This window comes from Pestalotiopsis fici, assembly GCF_000516985.1.
Source record: "Pestalotiopsis fici W106-1 unplaced genomic scaffold PFICI_Scf_6, whole genome shotgun sequence".
NCBI classification, from domain to species: domain Eukaryota; kingdom Fungi; phylum Ascomycota; class Sordariomycetes; order Amphisphaeriales; family Sporocadaceae; genus Pestalotiopsis; species Pestalotiopsis fici.
Window position 1 is genome coordinate 1,421,543 of NW_006917096.1, and position 22,815 is coordinate 1,444,357.

At 51.6% G+C, this 22,815-nt stretch overlaps 6 protein-coding genes across 6 annotated transcripts; 3 read left to right on the forward strand and 3 right to left on the reverse strand.

Annotated features, from left to right (window-relative positions):
* Window positions 1-303: 303 nt before the first annotated feature.
* On the forward strand, window positions 304-2,799 carry PFICI_08903 (uncharacterized protein; the record flags this gene model as incomplete). The annotated part of the gene is made up of 2 exons (XM_007837484.1): window positions 304-409; window positions 461-2,799. 2 exons carry the CDS (start codon window positions 304-306, stop codon window positions 2,797-2,799), a joined length of 2,445 nt encoding a protein of 814 aa, XP_007835675.1.
* Window positions 2,800-10,592: 7,793 nt separating this feature from the next.
* On the forward strand, window positions 10,593-13,391 carry PFICI_08904 (uncharacterized protein; the record flags this gene model as incomplete). Its single annotated transcript, XM_007837485.1, has 3 exons — window positions 10,593-12,000; window positions 12,053-12,725; window positions 12,779-13,391. The coding sequence occupies 3 exons, from the start codon at window positions 10,593-10,595 to the stop codon at window positions 13,389-13,391; spliced, it is 2,694 nt and encodes an 897-aa protein (XP_007835676.1).
* A 2,229-nt stretch (window positions 13,392-15,620) lies between these two features.
* PFICI_08905 (uncharacterized protein) lies at window positions 15,621-16,475 on the reverse strand (the record flags this gene model as incomplete). Its single annotated transcript, XM_007837486.1, has 1 exon — window positions 15,621-16,475. One exon carries the CDS (start codon window positions 16,473-16,475, stop codon window positions 15,621-15,623), a length of 855 nt encoding a protein of 284 aa, XP_007835677.1.
* Window positions 16,476-17,037: 562 nt separating this feature from the next.
* On the reverse strand, window positions 17,038-18,058 carry PFICI_08906 (NifU-like protein; the record flags this gene model as incomplete). The annotated part of the gene is made up of 2 exons (XM_007837487.1): window positions 17,038-17,196; window positions 17,255-18,058. 2 exons carry the CDS (start codon window positions 18,056-18,058, stop codon window positions 17,038-17,040), a joined length of 963 nt encoding a protein of 320 aa, XP_007835678.1.
* Window positions 18,059-19,395: 1,337 nt separating this feature from the next.
* Window positions 19,396-20,051, forward strand: PFICI_08907 (uncharacterized protein; the record flags this gene model as incomplete). Its single annotated transcript, XM_007837488.1, has 2 exons — window positions 19,396-19,484; window positions 19,565-20,051. 2 exons carry the CDS (start codon window positions 19,396-19,398, stop codon window positions 20,049-20,051), a joined length of 576 nt encoding a protein of 191 aa, XP_007835679.1.
* A 536-nt stretch (window positions 20,052-20,587) lies between these two features.
* PFICI_08908 (uncharacterized protein) lies at window positions 20,588-21,826 on the reverse strand (the record flags this gene model as incomplete). Its single annotated transcript, XM_007837489.1, has 1 exon — window positions 20,588-21,826. The coding sequence occupies one exon, from the start codon at window positions 21,824-21,826 to the stop codon at window positions 20,588-20,590; it is 1,239 nt and encodes a 412-aa protein (XP_007835680.1).
* Between the last annotated feature and the right edge of the window lie 989 nt (window positions 21,827-22,815).

Below are 22,815 nucleotides of genomic sequence, written 5' to 3' on the forward strand. Positions count from 1 at the left end.
TTAGCGGGGTCTTTGCGGAAAATTGGGTCTTGACAGGGAACTCAAAGCGCTAACCGCCGCTGAGAGTTACCGATAACGATAACCACAAAAAAATATTCAGCATTGCCCCTCCATCACTTTCTCGATAAACCACCCCGCGATTGTCGATAATTGCAACCAAGGCAGTCGTTGCACGAGAACGACGCCCCCAAATCATTCTGAATCATACCTAGGTGACTCACTCAGTCGAAGGTGTCATTCGGGGACCAAAGGTTCAATCTGGCTTCTCTTCCATTTAGATTTAAAGCCGGAGGCGAAGGAAAGATGCCTTCCGCCGTGGGACATTCCCATCGGCCCACCACCAATGTCTCGCACAAGGGCTTCAAATCCAAGAAGGCTACCAAGGGTCAACTAAGAGAGCAAGCAAAGGGTGCGCAATGTCGCGAATCCTCACAAGAGATCTATTACTAATCTGATCCAGGCAAACTTTCGAGTGAAAGAGGACAGCGCAAGACACCGCATCAGCAAGTCATGTCGAAACTCGACCGAAGAAACCAGGCCAAGCAACGGCAGGCGCAGAAGGCCAGAGAGCACAGCAAGGAGACTGCATTGTTCAACGGAAGAGATGGAGCACCAAGAATTGTCGCTGTCGTGCCTCTGTGCCCTGACGCAGATGTCCCTGCTGCTATTCAGAAGCTGAACGGCAGTCTCGATATCGAATCCGACGTACTGGAGACCAGCTTCCGAGTGCCTGTCGACAGGTTCAAGCAGAAACTGCAATATGTCCCCCTCAGGCGAGACCTCACAGCTTGCATGGATGCCGCGCGAGTAGCAGACTTTGTAGTGTTCCTCCTCTCATCGGAAGTGGAGGTCGACCCTCTCGGAGAACTCATTATCCGAAGCATCGAATCCCAAGGCATCTCGACATGCTTTTCCGTCGTTCAGAAACTGGACCAGATCCAACCCGCTAAAGCAAGACCAGACGTGGTCAAGTCATTGGTGTCTTTCATGACGCATTTCCATCCCGATCAAGACAAGGTTTACAGCCTGGACTCAAGGCAGGAGTGTTCGAACCTGATGAGGTCGCTTTGCAGCACAACGCCCAAGGGAGTACACTGGAGGGATCAGCGGAGTTGGATGCTGGCAGACGAGATCCAATGGCCAAGCTCACCATCAGAGTCGACTGTGATCACTGGTGTTGTCCGAGGCAAGGGGCTGAAGGCTGACCGCTTGGTCCACGTTGGAGATTGGGGAACATTCCAAATCGAGAAGATCACAGCTGCACCATTAGCTACCAAGAAGAAGCGAGATGGCGATATGGCCATGGACGAGGCCAACGCCGAAGAGGTGTTGGAGCTACCCGGCGAGGATCAGGAAGATACTGCCGAATTGGCACCTGAAGAGGCCAGGATGGACGACATGGATGCCGAGCCGCTTGACACAACTGCCAAGAAGGGCGTGTTACTCGACGATCACCACTACTTCTCGGAAGACGAAATGCAAAAGCCGACCGCCCCCAAGAAACTGCCCAAGGGAACCTCAAACTACCAGGCTGCATGGTATCTGGAGGATGTCTCGGATTCAGAGTCTGATATGGATGACGATGATATGGAGGATGCCGATGCTGAAGCTCCAGCTGCCGCTCCCGAGGATGGAATGGAGGGTCTCGCTGGCGCCGAACCGACAGAAGCCGCGATGTCCGAGTATCCTCAGTCGGAGAAGTTTGAAGAACTGGATGAGGCAGAGGATGCCGAGCAGCTCGCTGCTTACAGAGCTAAGAAGCATGATGAGGCACAAGAAGATATGGAATTTCCAGACGAGATTGAGTTGCACCCAAATGTCCTGGCTAGGGAAAGACTTGCAAAGTACCGCGGCTTGAAGAGCATCTCAACGAGCCCGTGGAATAATGAGGAGGACAGGCCATATGAGCCCGAGGAGTGGTCGAGGTTGTTGCAGGTCTCTGACTACCAGTCATCGAGGAATAAGGCTATCCGCGAAGCATTGGTAGGTGGAGTTGCGCCCGGCACTCGAGTACATGTCTACCTCAAGGGCGTACCGGCTGAGCTCAAGGAGAGCTACAAGCCGTCTCACCCCGTCACACTCTTCTCTCTGCTGCGCCACGAGAACAAGAGAGCAGCTGTCAACTTTGACATCACCCACAAAGAGGACTATGAAAAGTCCATCAAGGCTAAGGAGGAGCTCATCGTCCAGTGCGGCCCGCGCCGCTTTGTGATCAACCCGCTGTTCTCGCTCAGCGGCCGGACAGAGAACGATGTCCACAAGTACTGCAGATTCTTACATCCAGGCCAATCTGCCACGGCAACTTTCACGGGTCCCATCACTTGGGGCTCTGTGCCGACCCTCTTCTTCAAGCGGATCGTTCCCGAAGAAGGTGACGCCGAGGGCGAGCAATCGGATTTCCCTCTGCAGCTTGTTGCTACCGGCACCGCTCGTGCTCCATCGACTTCCCGAGTCGTCGCCAAGCGCGTCATTCTCACCGGCCACCCTTACCACATCCACAAGAAGGTCGTCACCATCCGCTACATGTTCTTCAACCGCGAGGATGTCGAGTGGTTCAAGGCCTTGCCGCTGTGGACCAAGCGCGGAAGGTCAGGCTACGTCAAGGAAGCCTTGGGTACGCACGGATACTTCAAGGCCAATTTTGACGGCCGCATCAACCCCCAGGACAGTGTCGGCGTCAGTCTGTACAAGCGCGTATGGCCCAGAGCCGCTGCACCCTTTGCGGGTCCTCTGCTGGCCGAGGGTGAGGGCGAGCTTGTGCAAGAGGACGATGAGAAGATGGACGAGGACATTCAATAGGTTTTGGGAAGAACCAAGCGCAGGTCTAGATGGTTCGGCGTCAATATGGGGGGCAATGACATTTCACGAGATATCACTTCAATGAAAAAAAGTTTATACATTCTCTTTCCGATACAAATATTTGGCCCCAGATTCGCATTTCCCAAAATCTGTGGTATATAAAATGCTTACCGATGCGAATTGGCTGAATTCGACATTACCTAATAGGTGAAATGCACACAATGCCATTTGGAATTTCGCAATTGGACCAACATCTGAACTCCCTCTTCGGCCCAGGAGCGATGCGACGTGGAATCAAGAAACATACAAGGTAGCACAATAGGGCGTGGATTATATTGCTCGTTGTCAAAGAGCCAATAGAGAATCCATGAATTTGGTTTAAAAAAAAAAATTCGGGCATCCAAGAACCCTAACGACTACAGAGTACTGGGAATACACATTCTAGATGCTCACAAAAAGCACCAGAATCCGATTGGTCCCATGGTAGAAAGCATGACTAGACCTCCGCCTCTTGTCTTATGGTTAGACTTGCCATTACTATAGTCTGCAGTGCTGAATGGGAGGGGCCTTTATGATTTAGACATTTGCCGATACTGCGATCAAGCTCCCCCTGCCAATGAGGCCTACCGTTGCAGATTTTCATCCTGTCGGGCCCCTCGGCACGGGAAGCAACTGGGAGATGCTCTCTTCTCACTGGCTAGTCGACCGATTCCAGGCCAAGAAAGAAAAGAAAAATTTAGAGTTCGCCGCTCTGGGACCCGTCTTTTTTTTTTTTTTTCCTTCACTGCTGATCTTTCTGCAGTTGACCGAGGGTTCCCTTCTATGGAGATGATCGTTGACTTGCATAAAAACCAGTTTCGGGAACTTACTTTGGGTGACCCAGGACACGTGACGCTGTCTGGCGTCAAAGTCTAATTGATGGAACAGGGCTGTCGAGAGTTGCCGGGGACGTGGCATGACAATGGGCAGAGGAATAAGAGTTCGGGTCTGACAAGGCATGGAGGAGGAGCGCCAGGAAAGCAGTTCTTCGGGCGACTCCTGGGCTGAGGGTTCACCAAGGGACTATTGGATTTCCCCAGATGTTTCTCCAAACCAGTGGCAAGACAAGGCCAATCCATCGTCGATCATGTCTGAAGACTGCCGTTGCAGGCAGGCCTGGACTTCGGGACTTGAGCGGCTGGCCTTAAAGCAGGCCAAGTGATTTTGAGTCTGCTGGTGCCTTCGATAGGTTGGACCCTTGAAATGTGACTTTGCAACGGCCGTGTGTCATTAGTCCGCATCAATTAAAGCTTGCACGCGATCCTGGAGGCGCCCCCCGAAGTCTGGGCAAGGATATCCGTCTGGCCTGTAGACGTCGAGAGGGGTTGAAGTTGAGAGGGGCTGAAGTCACATGGCTTGCAATGGCTATTATGCCACCACTACAAGTTCGAAAACGGCTTAAATCCCAGAAGAAAAGACGTCAAGTTGCATGGCCTTGGACATTTGCTAGTGTATATCTTGATTCTCGGTCGACTTCTGATCTTGGTGGACTTTGGCCCAGCCAGGATGATATATTCCAAGGGCAGGGCCGTGTTGTGGGCTTAGAGAACTATTGAAATGACGTCGGTTTCGAGCTTGAATGTCAATACCGGCTGCAATGGTTCCTTTCTCATACGAAGTCAGTCAGTGTGGGCAACGAAGAAGGGTTGCAATTCAAACTTCCCTTTGACACAAGGAGTTTGACGGAAACTGGTTGCGGACCTGGCCACTCTCCCTAATGTACTCTGCGCAACGTCACTTGTACGTAGCTCTCGTCGCCCAGAGATCAGGCAAGCACGTAACGCCTGCACTATTCGAAGAGGTATGAGTATAGCAGAAGTGTTACGGAAGGTGGTGATTCTTGTGACCAACTGTCTAATTGGGAGCTTTGAATCAGGAGGCCTGAACGAACACTGTACTGTTGTGCAGCTCTTGCTGGGCAAAGTGGGGCCCGGTCATTCTGCTGTACAAGCCATGTAGTACTGCATGTGGAAGTCTGCAACGGAAGATATGCTATTTGATTGACAGGGAAGAAGCATGCGTCGTGATTTAGTCGGCCGAGTTCTTCTGCTGAAGTCCTAACCTTGTCAGAATGGCTCGCTGGGGAAAGATGGTTCTGATGGGCTTTGCAACTTCGCAATAGCAATAGGGCGAGCGTGATAGGTATTCGGAAGCGCAGGAAGCCAGAGTCCCCTAAGTTGAGGTTACGCTGGGTGCACGGATGGCGAATTTAGACCAGGACTGAGCTTGAAGCCAAGCGTTTAGGGCCGGGCGGATGCGCGGTTCGCGGAATGGCGAGATGGGCGAGCAGAGAAGAATCTGGGGTAAAGACCAGACCTTGCCGGGGAACCAAGCAAGAGGAGACTTGCCCACACCCACACATCCCAGCACAGGACTGGCCGTCTGGACTGGCTGGCGGCTCGTCGCGCACAAGGGCCTACCCAGTTGGAGATCATTAGTAGTATCTTGTAGTAGTCGCACGCTGGTTGGCTACATTACTATCGGCCCAGTCTCCCTCCACAAAAGGGAGAAGGACAAGATTGCTGGCAATTGAAAAGAGGGGACCAATTCATGACTGCCGAGCAGAAATACTCGACCGACGTGACCAGGCATCAAGCCAGCATGAATGACGAATCTGCGAACATGCAGCAATGAGGACAGAGTTTCAGTCATGTTGTTCTCCATGTCATGCCTGAGAACTTGGAGCGAGCCAGGACTCCAGAGACAAGCAAGTAAATCGACTATGCCATTTGGGCTAGAAGTTGCAGCTATGATCCCTGAAGGTGCGTCTTAGTCGTCCAAGTCTGATGAACCTCCACACTGCTGCTGCATTGCTACCGCGGTAGCTATGCACAGCAATTGCTGCGCTGCAGGTTACTAGGCACGCTTATGTACCTGGGATCGGCGGCATGCCCCGTACGTCGTCTCGTCGCCGCCGGGGGCCCATCGTCGTTGCTACACCTATGCACGTATATACGAAGTATTGTACGATTCTACCTCCGAGAAGAGAAATGTTTCCCCCTTCAACAGGCCAGGAGCAGAGGATTGATGCATACTCTGAATTACTACTGTGTAGTTGTGGTTTGAGAGTGGATAAGTGTGCGTTGCTTTGGGCGGTACAGTGATTGCTAGCATCCCGGCTTGTGCTGTTGGCTGTTCCGAATGAGAGCGCAGTATGTACAAAGGGGTTGCAACTAGGAAAGGTCGGATATGTACATAGCTGGTACCCTCAAAGTCGTTGTGTTGTGCAAGCCGTTCGTGCCGACCGTTCTTGCCAAAGGGTATTCTTTCTCTTTGACCCCTCAAGTGTCGTGAAATCCTCGTCGAGCCAACCCAGCCGTTGTGTTGCTCCGAAGCGAGGTTTAGCTTGATTGGGCCAATACATGCGTACTGGTAATGTATGCCAGCTATGTAATGAGGGGGATTTGGTGATGTGCCATTGGGAAGCTTAAAAGGTAGTGTGCCTGGTATTGCGGAGAATGAGGCCCCTGGGGTTCCGTAGTAATTTATTGCGTGCATTGAACACAAGCTGCAGGCTGCATCGTCGCTCTTTTCATGACCTCGAACAACATCAGCAAACTTCCGGGCTGCTAAGACGGCCTGGGCATCATGCAGCACATCTCGGTCAGCACGGAGAGGGTGTGAGAGCCTTTGCTTCAGTTGCCGTCCATACATACCTACTATCTTCTCTACTGTAGACGCACAGCCCAAAAGAAGAGAGTGAAGTGCCCTGACATTGATGGTCCATCCATCCATCCATCCATCTATCCATCCATACATCCATACATCCATCCAACCCCCCTAAAAAGAACAAGTCTGGGGAATGGGATTGAGGCGTGCTTGGGTGGCTTCTCCCAGTGGAGTGAAGTCAGCATGCCTTACATCTGCTAGGCACTCAAGTGCTGTGCTGGAGAAAGGCTCCGAGTGGCTTGAGGATGACGGCAGCCAATGACATTACCCTCCATTGTAAATACAATGCCAAGCGCGAGAGCAACGAATCCCACTTGTCCTTGTGCCTCGTCAGGACGCCTCTCAGCCGTTGCAGTGTAGTGCAGTGCAGTACCAGCCTGTGAAGCTTGGAGCTGTCCTGCCTGATTTGGTTGTTGGGTTGACTCTTGGAAAGTTGTGGGACCGGTGGACAAACTAGGTTTCGAGGTTGAGCAGCGGTGGTAATGTCGCATCCAACAACTACCTACATACGAGTGCAATATAGCCATGCACCTTTGCGACGAGTAGCTATGTAGCTCCTTGCCAGGACCAGGCCATGAATATTGAACTGAGCGACTTCAATCATCTCATGGTCCTTGCGAGTTGCTGCTCTCGGCATTCTTTGGAGGCGGCAAGTCCAACTCCGTGCCAACATGCCTGCCACATAGATTTCATATTTTTTTTGCAGACTGATTTTGGAGTTCCAGCTGGTCAAAGTCGAACCTCGATCCAGTAGAGTATTTTCGATTCCTGTTATAGTTAAAACTCCCTAGGAAAAACTAGATATACTGCTCTGTTGAGTACATACCCAACGCTCGCCTCAAGGGATTTCGATACGTATTAGTGAAATACTTAACCTGTGTGGATCAACCCTCGATAGCGTCTAGGCTCTGAATGGACCGCAATACCTACCTTACCCCGGATCTTTTACCGGCTGGTCAAAGCCACCAGTCACCCACCCAGGAGCGGCGTCGATTGAGAGCGGACTGAATCGACCTGGTTTGCATTCAAAAATTCAAAATTCTGGTGACTCTACGAAAAGACCACCTTTGTATTGAGATGTGACTCTGAACGAATGCCAAGCGAATGGAGATTTAGAGAGTGTACGGATTGTCAAGTCAACAATCGGTAATATTTTGGTGGGCAGTTGGAAAGCTGCTTATTGGACCCGAAAGCCGCCAGCCAGCCATTCCATGCTTGCCCTCATCAATGCTTGTACGCCGCCTCAGTTCCTTCCCCACATCTCACTGCATTTAAAAATGGCAACTAACAATGAAGGTACTACCACCTGAACCTAGGGCAGATAGTTAAGGGGACATGTAGTGAACTAACTGCTCTTCAGAACGGTCAATACATCATACCTACAGAATCATTCGAAGATTGATCTCGGGTTGATCTGATGAGGTTCAAGACAGGTACATTTGCTTCAAACTCCAGACAAGCGGAGAACAAACATGAGAACATCTTGGTAATAATATTGGCCAACGGTTGGTATTGATCGAGATAGTATAATCTTCCCGATTCTATATAGATATGTAGGTGTCGTACTGCTTGCCCGATTCGATACAGCAGGGATCGAGGACGTTACATACACCTAGGTTAGGTAGCCTGGGGAGTTCGGTTCACACATATCCGCCATAGCCCTCTCTTTCTGGTCACAGTATTTTTCAGTTAGGCTGCTGTGACGAAAACCTACATGGGACACCGTGGTGGTATAATTTAAGCAAACCGAATCAATTCAACCAAACCAAACTGCTAGGGCAACACCAAGCCCTTGCCTGCTCAGCGGCAACCTAGTTGGATCATCTCACATTAGTAGTTCACACCATCTCCCAGGTAGCATCTTGCCCCAAAGCTAAACGCGCCGACTCTGCCATGCTCCGCCGAGCCAAAGAACTAAAAGAAGTAGAGAAGGGTAGAGTATGGCCAGTATGGATCGGACATTCACACCATCTCAGAGCTCTTACGTACTACGCGATCCCTATGTCTCTAAAGTCTCCGCTCCGGCAAACCAGGTGATGGTGGGCTAGATCGCTCGGCTAGGTCCCCTCCTCCTCGCCTGAATCCATGTTCCCCTGATGAAGGAATACCCATCATCGTCCAGACTTACTATTACTACCTACATATGACCGGAACCTTGTAATAAACCCCATTTGACTCGACTGCTGCTTGTCGCACGGTACCACATACGTACAGACGTTTGCTTGGCAGCTCTTCCATTTCTCTCATATGTTCTGCTTAGCTACTCCAAGGTAGTTTGCACTACCCTAGGTTCTGCTGTCAGGCCGAATGAGGGTGCGCACAGTATCTGCGCCTACCTACATTGCCTACATATAAAGTATTATTCTCACTCTGTAATCTCCCGAGAGGCTCCTTGATTATCTTTTTGTCCTTGCTCTTCTATTTGTCGAAAGCCATCTCCATCCTAGGAATAGTTTGCATACCTGGCAGGACATTTTGGTCTCGAAGAAGGCTCCTGTGAATTCGTGCCTCTCTTTGCTCGGTTGCCGACTATTACATGACACTGAGTCTATAACGTTGCCTCCTACCTGACGACAACACCCTGAACAGGATACATTACAGTGGGCTCGCACGCCCTAAACCGGCCCGGGATAGCTGGGTACATAGTACATTTACGGAAAGCATCCCCTTATGTCCAGTGAGAGGGGCCCCTTGACGCCAAAATCCCAGGTCGCCTCCACCACCCGTGCAGAGCCAGAGCCCGCAGACGCCGCTAAGCTCCACCAGCCACTTTCATCGAGCAAGTCTCGTGTCGCAACATCCTGCCAGCCTGCCTCTGCTTCCCCGCTTCCATACTTCTCTCTCTCTCCTACACTACCTACAAAGCACGCCCTCTTCTTGCCGCCGTCTTAACTCCCCTTTTCCTTTTCTTTCATACCTTTTACGCCTTCAAGTCTCGAAGGACGAGAGCGCAGCTAGCTCGGCAATTTTTCTAGAGACTCTCGACCTCCTAACAGCTTGCGCACCAGTTTGCGACAGGAACTCCACGACCCGCCCGCCTTTCAACAATGGGCATGTAACAGCGTGGAGCTTGTCGCACTTCCGCTGTGGACCATCTTCGAGAGCGTGAGGAAGCCGAAGAGAGGAGCAGCAAATAAAACGGGGGAAACAAGAAAGAAGAAAAGTTCCTGGACGTGCGGCTCCCGCAGATCTTTTTTTGCAAAGAGCAAGATTCAGATTGTTAGACCGGTTTCGATTAGAGGTTCACACATATATACTTGGAGTCCTGTCCTGTCCTGTCGCTCGCTCTGTCTCCCGTCCGGCCGGCAAAACCATCTGGCCCTTCGCGTTACAGACATTTGCTGTCACCAGCAGTCGGTCCCATCGACGCGACCTCTTTCGGAACTTTCATACGACTTTCAACGTACAACATTTTAGTTCCACCGAATACCACGGAGTTATTCTTCATCTGTCATCCTTCACTCGATTTATCTTGTTTTTTCTACTGCCGTTAGACGTATTTTTTCGATACCCCGACCTTAGATTTAATACTTTCTTTATATGATAGGTGGTAAGTTTGTGCATTTCTTATTACCCTTTTTCTGTCGGCGACTGTCAAGACGCCACCACAAACGTTATAAAGGCGCACTCGCAGGCATGCTTGCCCTCAAGGTGCGCTGTTCAAGAGAGAACATGCCGCCTCCACACCCAGGCCATACAGACATGAGCAATATGCTTTGTACACTGCCGCCAATGTGCTCCTCGGCGTCTTTGTACATATCAAATTTGAAGCTCTTGCCAAGCAGTAGTCGGCATGTTACGATCGTTTCGGAGGTCACGCGACTAACCCTCGTCCAGAATCGTGTCACAAGACTCAGAAAATTCCCAGCAGCCAACTCAACCAATCTTCTAAGCAAAATAATCCCCGTATTTCTTGGGGACTGGAGCTGGCTTAGGTCGCTGGGCTTGTCTAACCTGTTCAAAACGCAAACGGCCTTTTTTGTAGGCCAGTACTCAGAAACTGCAACCACAACTCAATTCAGGCATCCAATCCGAATCTGATCAAGCTGATCATCAGATTCCATCATCATCGTGATCAGCACAAGATGAGCGGCATCAAGTCCGGCGGGCTGCCGAAAGCCAGCCAAGGTGGCTTTCCCCCCGGCATTGCACCGAACAATCAGTCCCTACTTTTGGACAAACTGAATGTACGAAGATCAACACCTGACTCTGAAGCGCTTGCCAGCTCAGACGACGAACCCGAACACCGCCAGGAAGCTTCTAATACGCCCATTCAGCAGCAGAAGCCCGTACGCCGCGCATCCTGGTTGAACGACACTTCACAGCCAAGCATTCCACAGGCTAGAAAATCGTCCTTTGCAAGCAGCACCATGTCTCCCACGGCTTCGCACCCAAGCACTCCGGCAGCTGAGACCAGCTCCAACACTTGGGGCACACATCCGACGCATACGGGTGCTATGGGCCGCTCTCACCAAGCACCTTCTACCTTCGCTTGGGGTACTGGAATCTGGAATACCGAGCGATCCAAAGAGCCTCCCTCCAGACTGACAGAGGTCCTGCATTCGCCAACCTCGATTGCACCTCCCGGTCTAAGCACCTCTGGCTCATTTGGTGGAGAGGGCTCGTTCATGCAAACATCCCCAGGACCCAGGGATGTCGGTCCAAACCCCCAAATCCCCTTTGCCATTCCGCTGCACCCCACACCCAAGACTTATCGCTCCCAGTCGTACTCAGTTGGGCAGCTCGAGCCCGATGCACCCAACCAGGGCTTACCACCGCCAGCCCCTCCAGCTAGCCGAGGCCGTCCAATTGGTCCTTCAGGACTCCAGCACCGTCCTTCGCGACCAAGCATGCTCAGTGAAATGTCCAACGACGGAATGCTGGGCAAGGTTCACGAAGTTGATGATGACGATAATCAGAGCTCCCACAGCTCGGGACATGGCGCCCAGGCTCAGCAGACAGACCAGTCAAAGACTATTGAGATGTTGGCGCGCGAGAATGCAATGTTGCGACAGCAGCAGTATCAAAACTCCCGCCTCCGCCCTCGAGCATCAACCTCCTCCTATGGTATTGGAAATGGCTACAATATGCGCGATCCCGTGCCTGAGGAATCATCTGATTATGCCGTTGATGAACTGGACGAGACTGGCAATGGACATGAGGCAACAGCCAAACGTGCCGCCCTGGGAAGACGTATGAGCGAGTTTGGTGCAGGCGGTTTTGACCGTTCACCTCTACTGTATCCTGTCGAGAACAGAAAGCTGGAGAATGTTAAGAAGGCTTTTTGGACCAGTTCTCTGGGTTTCGGTGGCCTTGGCGATATTCCTCAGAGTCGACGACACTCCTTTGCAGACGTGCCTACTCGACAGGGCTCAATCACTTCGATCGGTGGTGATGCGGCACCTTTGCAAGAGGTCAACTCACCCGAGACGGCACACCCGCAGGATTTCAACGGCTACAGCGACAATGTCGGCTTTGGCGTAAACAATCACCGTAAGTTCTCTACGCGACATCATATCCAGTGAACACCTAGCTAATGTAGTAGTGTCTTACTTTACTGGCGGAGGCAGCATTGGAGGCCCCCATCAAGCAATCGCTTCGTCCGCGTACGCTAATCCCTACGCGTCGTACGGAATTCCACCTGCCTTGGCTAATCGCCCTCCGTCGCCGCACCGAGGCATGTACGGCATGGGCCAACCCCGCCACAACCAATTGCTCCATATTGTTCTCTTCAAGTGTTCACGTGCAGACGTGTTCTATATCCAGGAGGGTACCGGTCTCACCGTCAAGCCTGGTGATCTGGTCATTGTCGAGGCTGACCGCGGTACCGATCTCGGAACTGTCGACAAGAGCAATGTCGATTGGCAGACTGCAAAGGAAATGAAAGAGCACTACGCTGAAGAGCATTACAAGTGGCTCATGATGTACTCTCAAAACGCTGCGGCCGCCCAAGAAGGCTCTGGCGCTGGTTTGATGGCAGCGGCCAACGGATTGCAGGGCGGCGCCATTGGAGGAATGGGACCTCCAAGCCAGCATCACCTACCGGAGCCCAATGCCGGCGAGCTCAAGCCCAAGCTTATCAAGCGGCTTGCCCAGCAACACGAGATCCTGGGTCTCAGGGATAAAGAGGGTAATGAGGCCAAGGCTAAACGCGTCTGCATGCAAAAGGTCAAGGAACACGGACTCAGCATGGAGATTCTGGACGCCGAATTCCAAATGTAAGTGCCTTTCTGAACTGAATCATGGCACCTTGATGACTAACAAGTTACAGGGACTGGAAGAAATTGACATTTTACTATTTCGCTGACGCTTACATCAATTTCAATTCACTGGTCACTGATCTTTTCAAGATATACAAGACCAGGATCTGGATGTCCGCCATCAACCCGGCATCCTTCGCCAGCCCAACTCTGGGCCTGCAAGCTCCAAGTGGCATCGGACCCGGCGCCGTTGGCATTGGACTAAGAGGCTCAAATAATGCAGCAGGCGGCACGGAAAGACGCCAAAACCAGCCTCAGGATACTCAGTCTCCTTTTGGCGGCGCGGGTTCTGCCGTCGGTCGATCGTTCCAACCTACTTTTGGACAGGGATTCGGTGGCGATCGCTCTGTTGTTTCTAGCAGCGCATACCCGTCAAGTGGATTTCCGCCATCCGCTTACGGCGCATTCGGCCTTGGCCCCCGCGCAGGTGGTGTGCCGTATGTCACGGGCATGATTCCCGGTGTTGAAAGCTATGGAGGTGGTTTCTCTCAGGGCACAGACTTTCGAGGCCGATTCCCTAGCCCACACGATACATCTGCCTCATCAGACTCCAACGTTCCGGCTATAGCCGGTCAACACGACTGGGCGGGAGCATTTCAGAGCCTGTCCCTGAATTCCCGTTAATCATGAATTGCGCAACGATGTGCTTCATGACTTTGCGTTTGGTTTGTTGTTCTCCATTTTCCTCTCAATTTATACATCTCGAGACACGAACGGCGATTATGCCCTGTAGCTTGTATGCAACAGGTTGCACCAAGCGCTTGCACGTCCTCGGGGGACTCATTGGCCTGTGTTTGACAGGCCCCAAGGCGTTTTCTTTTTTTCATATATTTTTGTTTTTTTTTTTTGCTGCCGTGGCATGACATGGCGAGACTTTGCAAATTTTACGGAAACAAGACTGGCCTGGATTGGAAGACAAACTGGGCCTTCCAGTTTAAGCATGAGATCAGCTGATTTATGACGGCATCGAGAGGACTCAAGACAAAAAATCGGAGACATTTCTTTCGGCTCACGAGATCGACATAGACAGACAAATTTGACACAAAGCATTGGGGTGTAATTCGATAGTTGAGGTGGAAAGGGGGATTGGCCCACCATCGCTTGGGTATTGGAGAGTTTCTACTTGTACCATCAAGGCTCATTGGCCTTTTTCTCCTTGTTCACTTCTTTCATGAGAGTCACCACATGGTGCTGAGATGATCTATTCTGTTTTTCACGACCCTATGGATGCGTTTTGAGAAAAAGAGGCATGGGGAAAGAAAAAGTTTGTGGCTGGTAGTCATAGCAGAAACTACTTCTTGTTGGCTTATAGCATTCATGACATAGGATCTGCTATTCAATGATATGTATTTAAATCATGCACTGTGTGATGATGCGACCAGATATGATTCGTGCTCTGCAGGCGAACCGGGAGAAGTAGTGTTGCGTGGGTCAGAGATGATCCATCACTCTGTCGGGTCAAGTGGAATGACTCGAGACCCTCATGGGATATGGCGAGCGTGCGAGATAGCAGCTCGATCTCAACGTTGTGGGCCAAGATTTGCATGCCGACAACCTTAGTTTGTACCTATATGGTAGTGTATACGTGAGTGTATGTATGTACATCAGTTAGACGACGGATCTACCCGCACACTCTTGGGGATGGTCAGTTGTGATAAGTGGATCACCATCCACCTCCAGAAGCAGGGATCGGCTGTGCAATGAGGGTTCCCCCGGAGGAGGTGGGATGAGCATTGAGCCCTGATACTACAGCGAGCGGCCCCGCCGGGAATAGCAGGGTAGTAGTAGTAATAAAATATGGCTATTATGTCGTTGGGGGGGAAGTTTTGAAGAATTGGGTGCGTCATCTAGTGGTGTAATCTTGGTGGAGTGATGATTGTGATGAGTCGATGATTTTTCTTGCTTACATATCGTATGATTTCTGTAATTTTTCTTTTCTCAATCTTTTTCCCTGTGGCATGGACCCGAGAATGATAAGTCTTCATGACCAATCGTCGTGCTGGAAACTTGATTCTATGCGCGGGAATTATGTCATTCCGCTTCAAAATGGACTGTTTTGCTATGGAGCATGCGCTGTTTTGTCCTTCATGTATTTTTTAATGTGCCGAATTCCCCTGTAGGCGAGAGACATGGATTGGTAGATACATCAAGCTTGGGGAGAGCCCTGGACATATGGAGCAGGCGAGGCTCTTCCCATTCCCTTTGATGCGATTTGCCCAACGGATTGTTACACTACCGGTGTTGTATGACTTGGAGTTGCATGAGACAATCACTACCTGCCGGCAATCACATTCTACATCACTTGGCGCCCTGTCGGGATCATACACCAATAGTGGCATATTCAAACAAATTTGTAAATTATACTCGAATGCATCAATATGTTGCTTAGAAATCCGTACAATATACTATTTCGAGTAGCATCCAGTCCACTTGTGCATCAAACCCAGTATGCGCCCGCAATCTCAACGCCCATCTGCGCCTATACCAGATGATAAGCAAATAAATCTTGGGGAAACATTCTGGCGGAGAGGTGGTGATAGCTAAAAGCAATGGTTTCATTCGCTGAGCATGCCAGGCATCGAGTCGTCCCTTCGAATCCCCCCCCCCTTTTTTTTTTCTTCAGGTTTACCTTTACATGACTACCTAGCAAGGCAGCCAATCCCTTGGGTTGATACTAAGCAGAGAATGATCTCTGAGCAATCTTGAAAGGTCACTTGTCCTCCATCGTTCCCAACTTTGAACCAATACAGCCAGCCATAATCAAAAAGTTGATTCTTATCCTCTCCATCAACCTGGATTTCCAGCTCTAGAGCGACTTTGATCATCGCCTTCCATCACGCGAGCGTGACACGTTCAGCCACTCGGCCGATACACCTCCTTGACTTGTAGCCGCCGTACCGAGTCAAACTCGTGCGACGGAAGCACAACGACGCTGCGCGACCGACAAAACTCCTTGATCTTTCTCTGCGACTCGAGCGCCAGGTACGGATCCGAGTTGACTCCGTCCGTCTGCTCCTTGTCGAGAAACGCCTGGCTGTACGCCGCGTCGCCGACGAGAAAATACGTCACGTCGTCGTCCACAATGATGAGGGAAATGTGGCCCGGCACGTGTCCCGGCGTGTCGACGGCCAGGATCGTGCCGTCCTGGGTCACGGGGTAGCTGTGCGCCCAGGGCCCAATGGCCGGGCCGGTGGGCTCGAGCAGGGTCGGGCGGAAGCCCTTGGGCCACGCCGCTGGGTTGGCGCCCTCCATGGCCGCGTGCATCGGTTTCTCGCCAAACGCGGACCAGTGGCTGTGGCTGACGCAGACGTCGGTCTTGCCGTGGACGTCGGGCAGGCCGCCGGCGTGGTCGCTGTGCAAGTGAGAAATGATGGCGGCCTTGATGTCCGTGTCCGGATCAATTCCCTGGGCCCGAAGCTGCGTGCCGAGACCTTGCTCGGGCTTGATATCCATCGAGACGAAACGGTGGCCGAGCTGCCACCACGGATAATAACCCGCATCTAGACATCTGGGCGTCTCGCCCAAGTCGAAGAGGAAATTCCCCTCTGGATGCTTGATGAGAAAAGCATAAATTGGAATCGGGTGGGTATATTTTCGATCAGTCACGAATCGAAGACGGCGGAGAAGGACATTGCCCGGAGGTTGAGTCCAACCGTTTTGACGAATACGAATAGTACCCGTCTCGATAATGTGAATGTTGATAGGCATGGTGTCTGCAAAATTGAGACCAATGCTCCAGAAGACCTACGAGAAACCCATTTGTGCCAAGAAGCAAGCATATATGCGCGTGCAGAAGAGCAGTGTCGTTTTGCCTTCCGTCCCGGAAAGACACCAGCTGAAGTGTGGAGTTGGCGAGACCGGGCTTTTTCACAATCCGACGGAGACGGAGAGACAGGGTCTTGCATCCCACCCACCAACGGAGTGATACAAGGTTCAGCTGATAATAGACTGGCTTCATCCGGGGATCAGGGGTCTTTTGGGATTATTGAATCTATTATCCATAGTCATTTTGGACTATCGTGTTGCATCCTGGAAGCAAAACATCTCCCAACTGTATCAGTCGCATTGCTTCTAGTCGCGCCCACGAGCAGCACACACGCGGCGGAGGCTCAGGGCTCGTTGAAGGTCATGAATGTCTATTATACAAAAAGATACGAGGTAGAAAGTCGTCCTGAAATCGCTGAACAATACACACTGTTGATATGTTCTATAGTCGTACACGAAGGTGCTGCACCAAATATTATACTAGTAAAGGCGCGGTCGACATAGCTCATGCGACTGCAGAGTCAATTTGCCCCTTGCCCATGGCTGATGGCGCAGCATCAGGACCTTTTTGAGCCCGGAGCTTTTCCTCAAACTTTTCAAACTCGGCCAAGGCAATTTCTTCTTCTGGATCGGTGACCTGGTTCACGCCCTTGACTTCCTCAATCTGTAGATCAGGTCAGCGACGGTTACGACAGGTGTATCTTGATGAGGCTGGAACTTACATAATGCATCAACATGCCTTCAATACCATTCTTTAGTGTAACAGTGCTCGAATCGCACGTCCGGCAAGCACCCCTCAGCTTCAGATTCACATAGCCGTCATCGGTAAAGCCTTTGAATTCAATATCACCGCCATCTTCCTGAATGGCAGGTCGTATCCGTGTCTCGAGGAGCTCCTTGATCATGCCCACGACTTCCGAGTCGTTCTCGTCATAAGCCAGACTGTCGAGCTCCTCTGCAACCTCCTGGCCGTCCGCGGAAGCTTCCTTCTTGCTAATCGTGACAATGGGCTGGCCCGAGGTGATGGCTTCGGTAATGTGGCTAAAGATTTCGGGGCGAATGTGAGCCCAGTTGGCGTCGGCGGACTTGGTAACGGTGATGAAGTCGGTACCGTAAAAGACAGAGGTGACGCCGTCAATGTTCATCAGCTGGGCGGCGAGGGGCGATGGGTGCGGTGGCGCGATCGTGCTCCGCGGGTTCATATACTCGACAAAGGGCGTCGTAATGTCCTCGGGGAGCACCCGGTGGTTCGGCAGGAACTTGAGCGCATCCGGGTTCGGCGTGCCCTCGGTCTGAATAAAGATGCTGCGGGCGCCGCGCGGCGCTCTAAAGGACGATGGCGTCGTAGATGTTGCGCTGAGAAGGGCAGGCCGCGACGTCGCCGAAGCAATGCCAGCTGCCCTTGAGCTTGTGTGTGCTTTGCGCGCGGCGATTTGATATCCTCGGCATGCCGTCGGCCGTGCTTGGCGAGCTGTGGAGGAGAGGAAGGTGGCGGCGGGCCGGATTAACCGACTGGACGCAGGCATTGTGCTATGTGGTGAGGATACAGACGAAGAGAAACGAAAAGGTTCAATCGGTGAGCGCCCTTTTTGAATAGGAATGCAACAGTCGATATGGTTACGACGGGTAGTACGGTTGTTGGTTGTTGGTAGTTGGTTTGCGATTCGTCAAAGAAAAAGAGTTCGAGTGCTTTCCAACAGTGGTATTATTTGTTAGAGCTTTGGCCGCCCCCGGTTATGTATGACTGACGTCTTTCCTTATGGGGGGCCGATATCGATAAGGCGTGAAAAAAAGTTGCCGCTGCTTAGCAATCCGCGATTCCGCCCAACAGCAAGGCGCAAATTCCATCGCCTGCAACTTTATTCGTCAGATGCCTGATGCCCGTTTTCAGTTGCTCCACCCAGAGTCGGCAACAATAATTTTTCCCTCCTAGCAGCAAAGAAAGATATTTGCGGGACCTTTTATTTTTACCATATCAACTTTGCCAACAGGTCGAGTCCTGGAATATAAGATCGAATCCACCAAAGGAAGGATCAGACAGACATACGGACATTCATTCACTCATTCATCCAAAACCAACATAAACTGACCAACGTAAGTTTGCAGCTCCGTCTACAAGGATATATCGCTTCAAAAATCAAATCACCAACAAATAAGTCAAGTAGACCTATGTATAGCCTGGCATTGCTGGAACAAAAACACAAGTAGTGTTCAACATAAGTGTGCAGCCACGTATTCTATAGCCAGACAATGTATATACTCATGTTTCGAATCCGCTTGCTGTTGCGCCCCCTCGAGTACAAGTCTGATGTCATGTTAGAGATCTGGAGAGAGAAACACCAATTTACAATCGTTTGTTTGCACGTTTGCGTTGGGTTCAAAACATTTGGAGGAACTTTGTCAAACTTCTGGGAAGAAATCACATCTACGGTGCATTCACTTATTCGGTCCATTAGCCAACCACATCAACTCTGGGACGACTGTTGCTAAACACCTCGGTCATTTCCCGACACATCTCAGCATCATCTCATTGAGGTTGAGCTCTTGTGAATCATCACCCTCTGGCATCCCTCTTCAGCATTTGCCTGAGTTGGGCATCCACTGTTCGAGCTGTTACGCGGAGGTAGACGCGTACTAGACAGGTTTCGATATTTAAGGAACTCGCACAGCAACGAGCCTCCCTGTTTCGAAACCATCCGACATCCAGGGCAGCAAACCTCAAAACCTGCATCCTTTGACAGAACCCTTCTTTGGCGACATAGGATACCCCATCGTCCAAGAGGCAACAAACTTCTATTGGCCAACGCGTTCCTTTGATTCATTCATTCTCCATTGCCGCGGGACGGGAATTTTTACACACAACATGGCTCCCATAGCACCTGCAGATCGAGTGTGCATTAGCTGCCAGACAGAGGATGGAAAATACAAATGTCCCCGCTGCATGAAATACACGTAAGTATTCCTGGTCACAGATCTCCATGACATTTTTGATGCTCATCAGCGGCCGTGTGTAGATGCTCTCTCGCTTGCAGCAAAAAGCACAAGGAGGAACACCCGGCCGAGGAGGACAAGCCAAAGCCTACCCCTGCCGATTCAGCCACGGGAGACAGCTCATCCAGTGGAGAACAACAGCCCGACGAATTTAACAAGCTCTTTGCAAAGTATCCAGCGCTGGCCAGCTACCTCAACCAGATTGCCGACTCGACCGAGCCGCCGTCCAACGACCCCGAGGGGGGCGACAACGGCGATGCTGGCGGTGGTGGCGGCGGCAGCAAGTTTAGTAGTCACCCGCGCAAGAAGCCGCGCCACAACAAGCCCTGGACCCGCGAGGTCGGCTTGCAGAATGGCCTGCACAAGCTGCGCCAGCTGCGCGACCAGGACACCACGGGCGCGCTCAAGGAGTTTGGCGAGCTCGTGCTCATGATCAACGCCCAAAAGGCCCAGGAGGAAGCCCGCAAGGTCGAGGCTCAGAGAGATGCCGAGCTCATCGGTCAGTTGATTCGCGAGGAGCGCGACTAGGACAAGCGATTCTCTCGCTTTTTCGACTGAAAACCCCCGACTTTTTGACGCTTGGAGGGGGTTTGTATACTGAAAGAAACGGGCTGCTGCATTTGCATAAAGAAACTGGGAATGTTTGTGAGTTGGAGTTGGAACTCCCATTGGATGATGGATGTACCATATTGGCCTTGCGCATAATTCCTTTACGACGGCCTTTGGATTGCATTGATTGCCATGATTCACCATCATAAGGGGCACAATCCACGTGAGTATTGCTTGCATACCTAAAACATGGAGTGGTAAATTGACTAATTGCTTCCAAGTGTAGCACGCTCACCCCAATGTGTTGATTTGCCATGGCCTTGCAACAATATTACGACTGGTGTTCGGGCGTTGGACTTGGTGTCTCAAGCCAACCATGTGTCAGAATTGATGGAGACACGGAAAGTACACAGAGACAATGAAAAGAATAATGGTGGATCATTGGACACACAAAAAAAAATTGTTCGTCTTGTTTGATTAACATTATCTCGTGACTACGTATACATATAACATTTTTAAGCAGCATGGATGGCAGCCGCGTGCCTCCGAAACTTTGTCCAGATGCCTCGTTTTACAGGTTTTGGCACAATGGCGTCGACCCTTTCGGCCAGGTCGCTCGATGTGTTGTGGTGGTGATGCTCCCGCGGCTGCTCGTGGCCGAGCTTGCCCAGCTTGTCCTTGAGGCCCCAGAGGGAGTCGGCCCGCTTGAGCAGCGGGCTGCGCAGACCGCGCCTCTTGTCGTCGGTCTCGTCGCTCTGCGTCCAGTCGACCATGCGGTGCTCGTGGGCGGCGGCGGCGGCCTGGGAGTCCTGGCGCGCGAGCTCGTCCGACTCGCCCGTCTTGACCGGGTGCAGCAGGTCGTGGTGTTGCAGTGACCAGCGCAGGCTAAAGCGCTTGTTGGCAGTGCTCTCGTTTGGTATCGTGTATCTCTGGGTGGCAGGCGGCTGCTGCCGCGACGATATTGTGTCGTCGGCCCGCGTCTCTTCAATGGCGCCGCTGTTTTGGAATTGGTTTCGCGAGCGCAGCTTTTCGCGCTCGCTCTGGACCTTGCGCAGTGCCCGCGCGCCCGCAAGCGTCTTGCTACTGTCGAGCGCCGGCCCCTCGGTGTGTACCCGTAATGCCTCGTGCGAGAGCTCGTGAATTTTGCGGTCCTTGCCTACTTTGGCTTGCATTGGTGTCGCTGTGCGCGCAAACTGCAGCGCGGCCTCTTGAGGTACATATGGCGCCGGCGATTGTTGCTTCTGCTCGCTTCCTACACCTGCCACCGTCCTGTTATTGCTGTTGTTTGAACCGGCCCTTGTCCGCTGTGTCTCCTGCGTCGTCCTCCTTGACGACGAGGTCGAGGGATCTTCTGAGCTTTTCCTCATCGAGTCTCTAATCATACCGAGGGACTCTGGCGCCTTGACTGATGTGCCACGCACAACCGTCGGCTTCCAACTCCTGCTGGCAGATTGACGTCTGGCCGCCGCGGCGGCAGCGGCAGCAGCAGCTTCTTCCTCCTCCTCCTCGGCGGCGCGCTGAGTCGCCTCCTCAATCATGGCCAGCAGCTTCCTCTCCTTTTGGCGCTCCTGCTGCGACAGCACCATGTAGAGCCGTTTCCGCAGCTCATCAGCGTCGACGGGCTGGGAGCATTGTTGGCGCGGCCGCTTGCCCGTCGCCTTTTGGCCCACGGCCCATAGGACGTCCTTGATGCCGGGCCCCGCGGCTTGTCGCCGTGCCATCTCCTCTGGCGGAATAGCCATTCCGAGCTGCATTTTGGCGTAAAGTTGTCTTGTGTGTATGTGGGGGGTGTTCTTTTTTTTTTTTCTTGAGTATTTGCGGATTCTTGTATCAAGAGTTTCTCTAGTTAGATAAACGAATCTCTTGACATGAGAGCATAGACATATATCTCTTGTTGGTTGGTCGCAAAATTGATAGTCTACACAGCAACCGTCACACTCTCGGGTAAACAAGAATGCTATAGTGTCTCGTCTCGTCTCCGTTGCCGGTAACAACAAACAAAATAACCGCGTTGATCCGTGAGGAATGCCGCACTGGCTGTCTCGGCGGGTATTTATGTTGTACGTAGTGCCTGTAGTCTTTCTTTCTTTTCCGAGACAAAAACGATTTCGCCCAAACACGGGAGGCCGTGACGAGTCAGTGTTATGCAAGTAATTCCGCGAGCCGTGTTTTGCAAATAAGCAACGACAACCTCTTCCTTTTTTTGGTTTCTTTACTCGTTCGCAAGAGAGCAAAAGAGGAAAACGAATTATAATAGGTCTGAGTAAAAACTTATTCTTGGGGTGAAAAAGACGAATAAAGTTTTTCAGGAGAGTCAATGAGGAAGAGAAAAAAGTAGGAGGTCGATATTTCTTGTTTGTGCCGCGGGCGTTCCCGCTACTTTAAAGTAAGTCGGTAGATTGACTGACCATACAAACACACAATGTTAGATTCATGGGTACGTAACCAGGGGAAGGGAAGACCCGACATATACTAGAAAGAAGTAGAATAGGGAATAGATCGATTTTTTCCCCCTTCTTTCTTTCTGGTTTTCCCTGGTCACAAGGTTGGTTTGATTGGGGCGCAAAATGGCGTTGAAAGATGGGGAGACGGTCACACGACTCGGTGGTGGTCCTGCTTCTTTTCCTATTGCATAGGCAGATCGAATACCTTTTCTGGGATCGGGTGCGGGCCTTTCGACCTTTTTTTTTCTGCTGCAGGGGGGGTTACCGAAAAAACGCACGATGCTTGTCCCGGTCTGGGG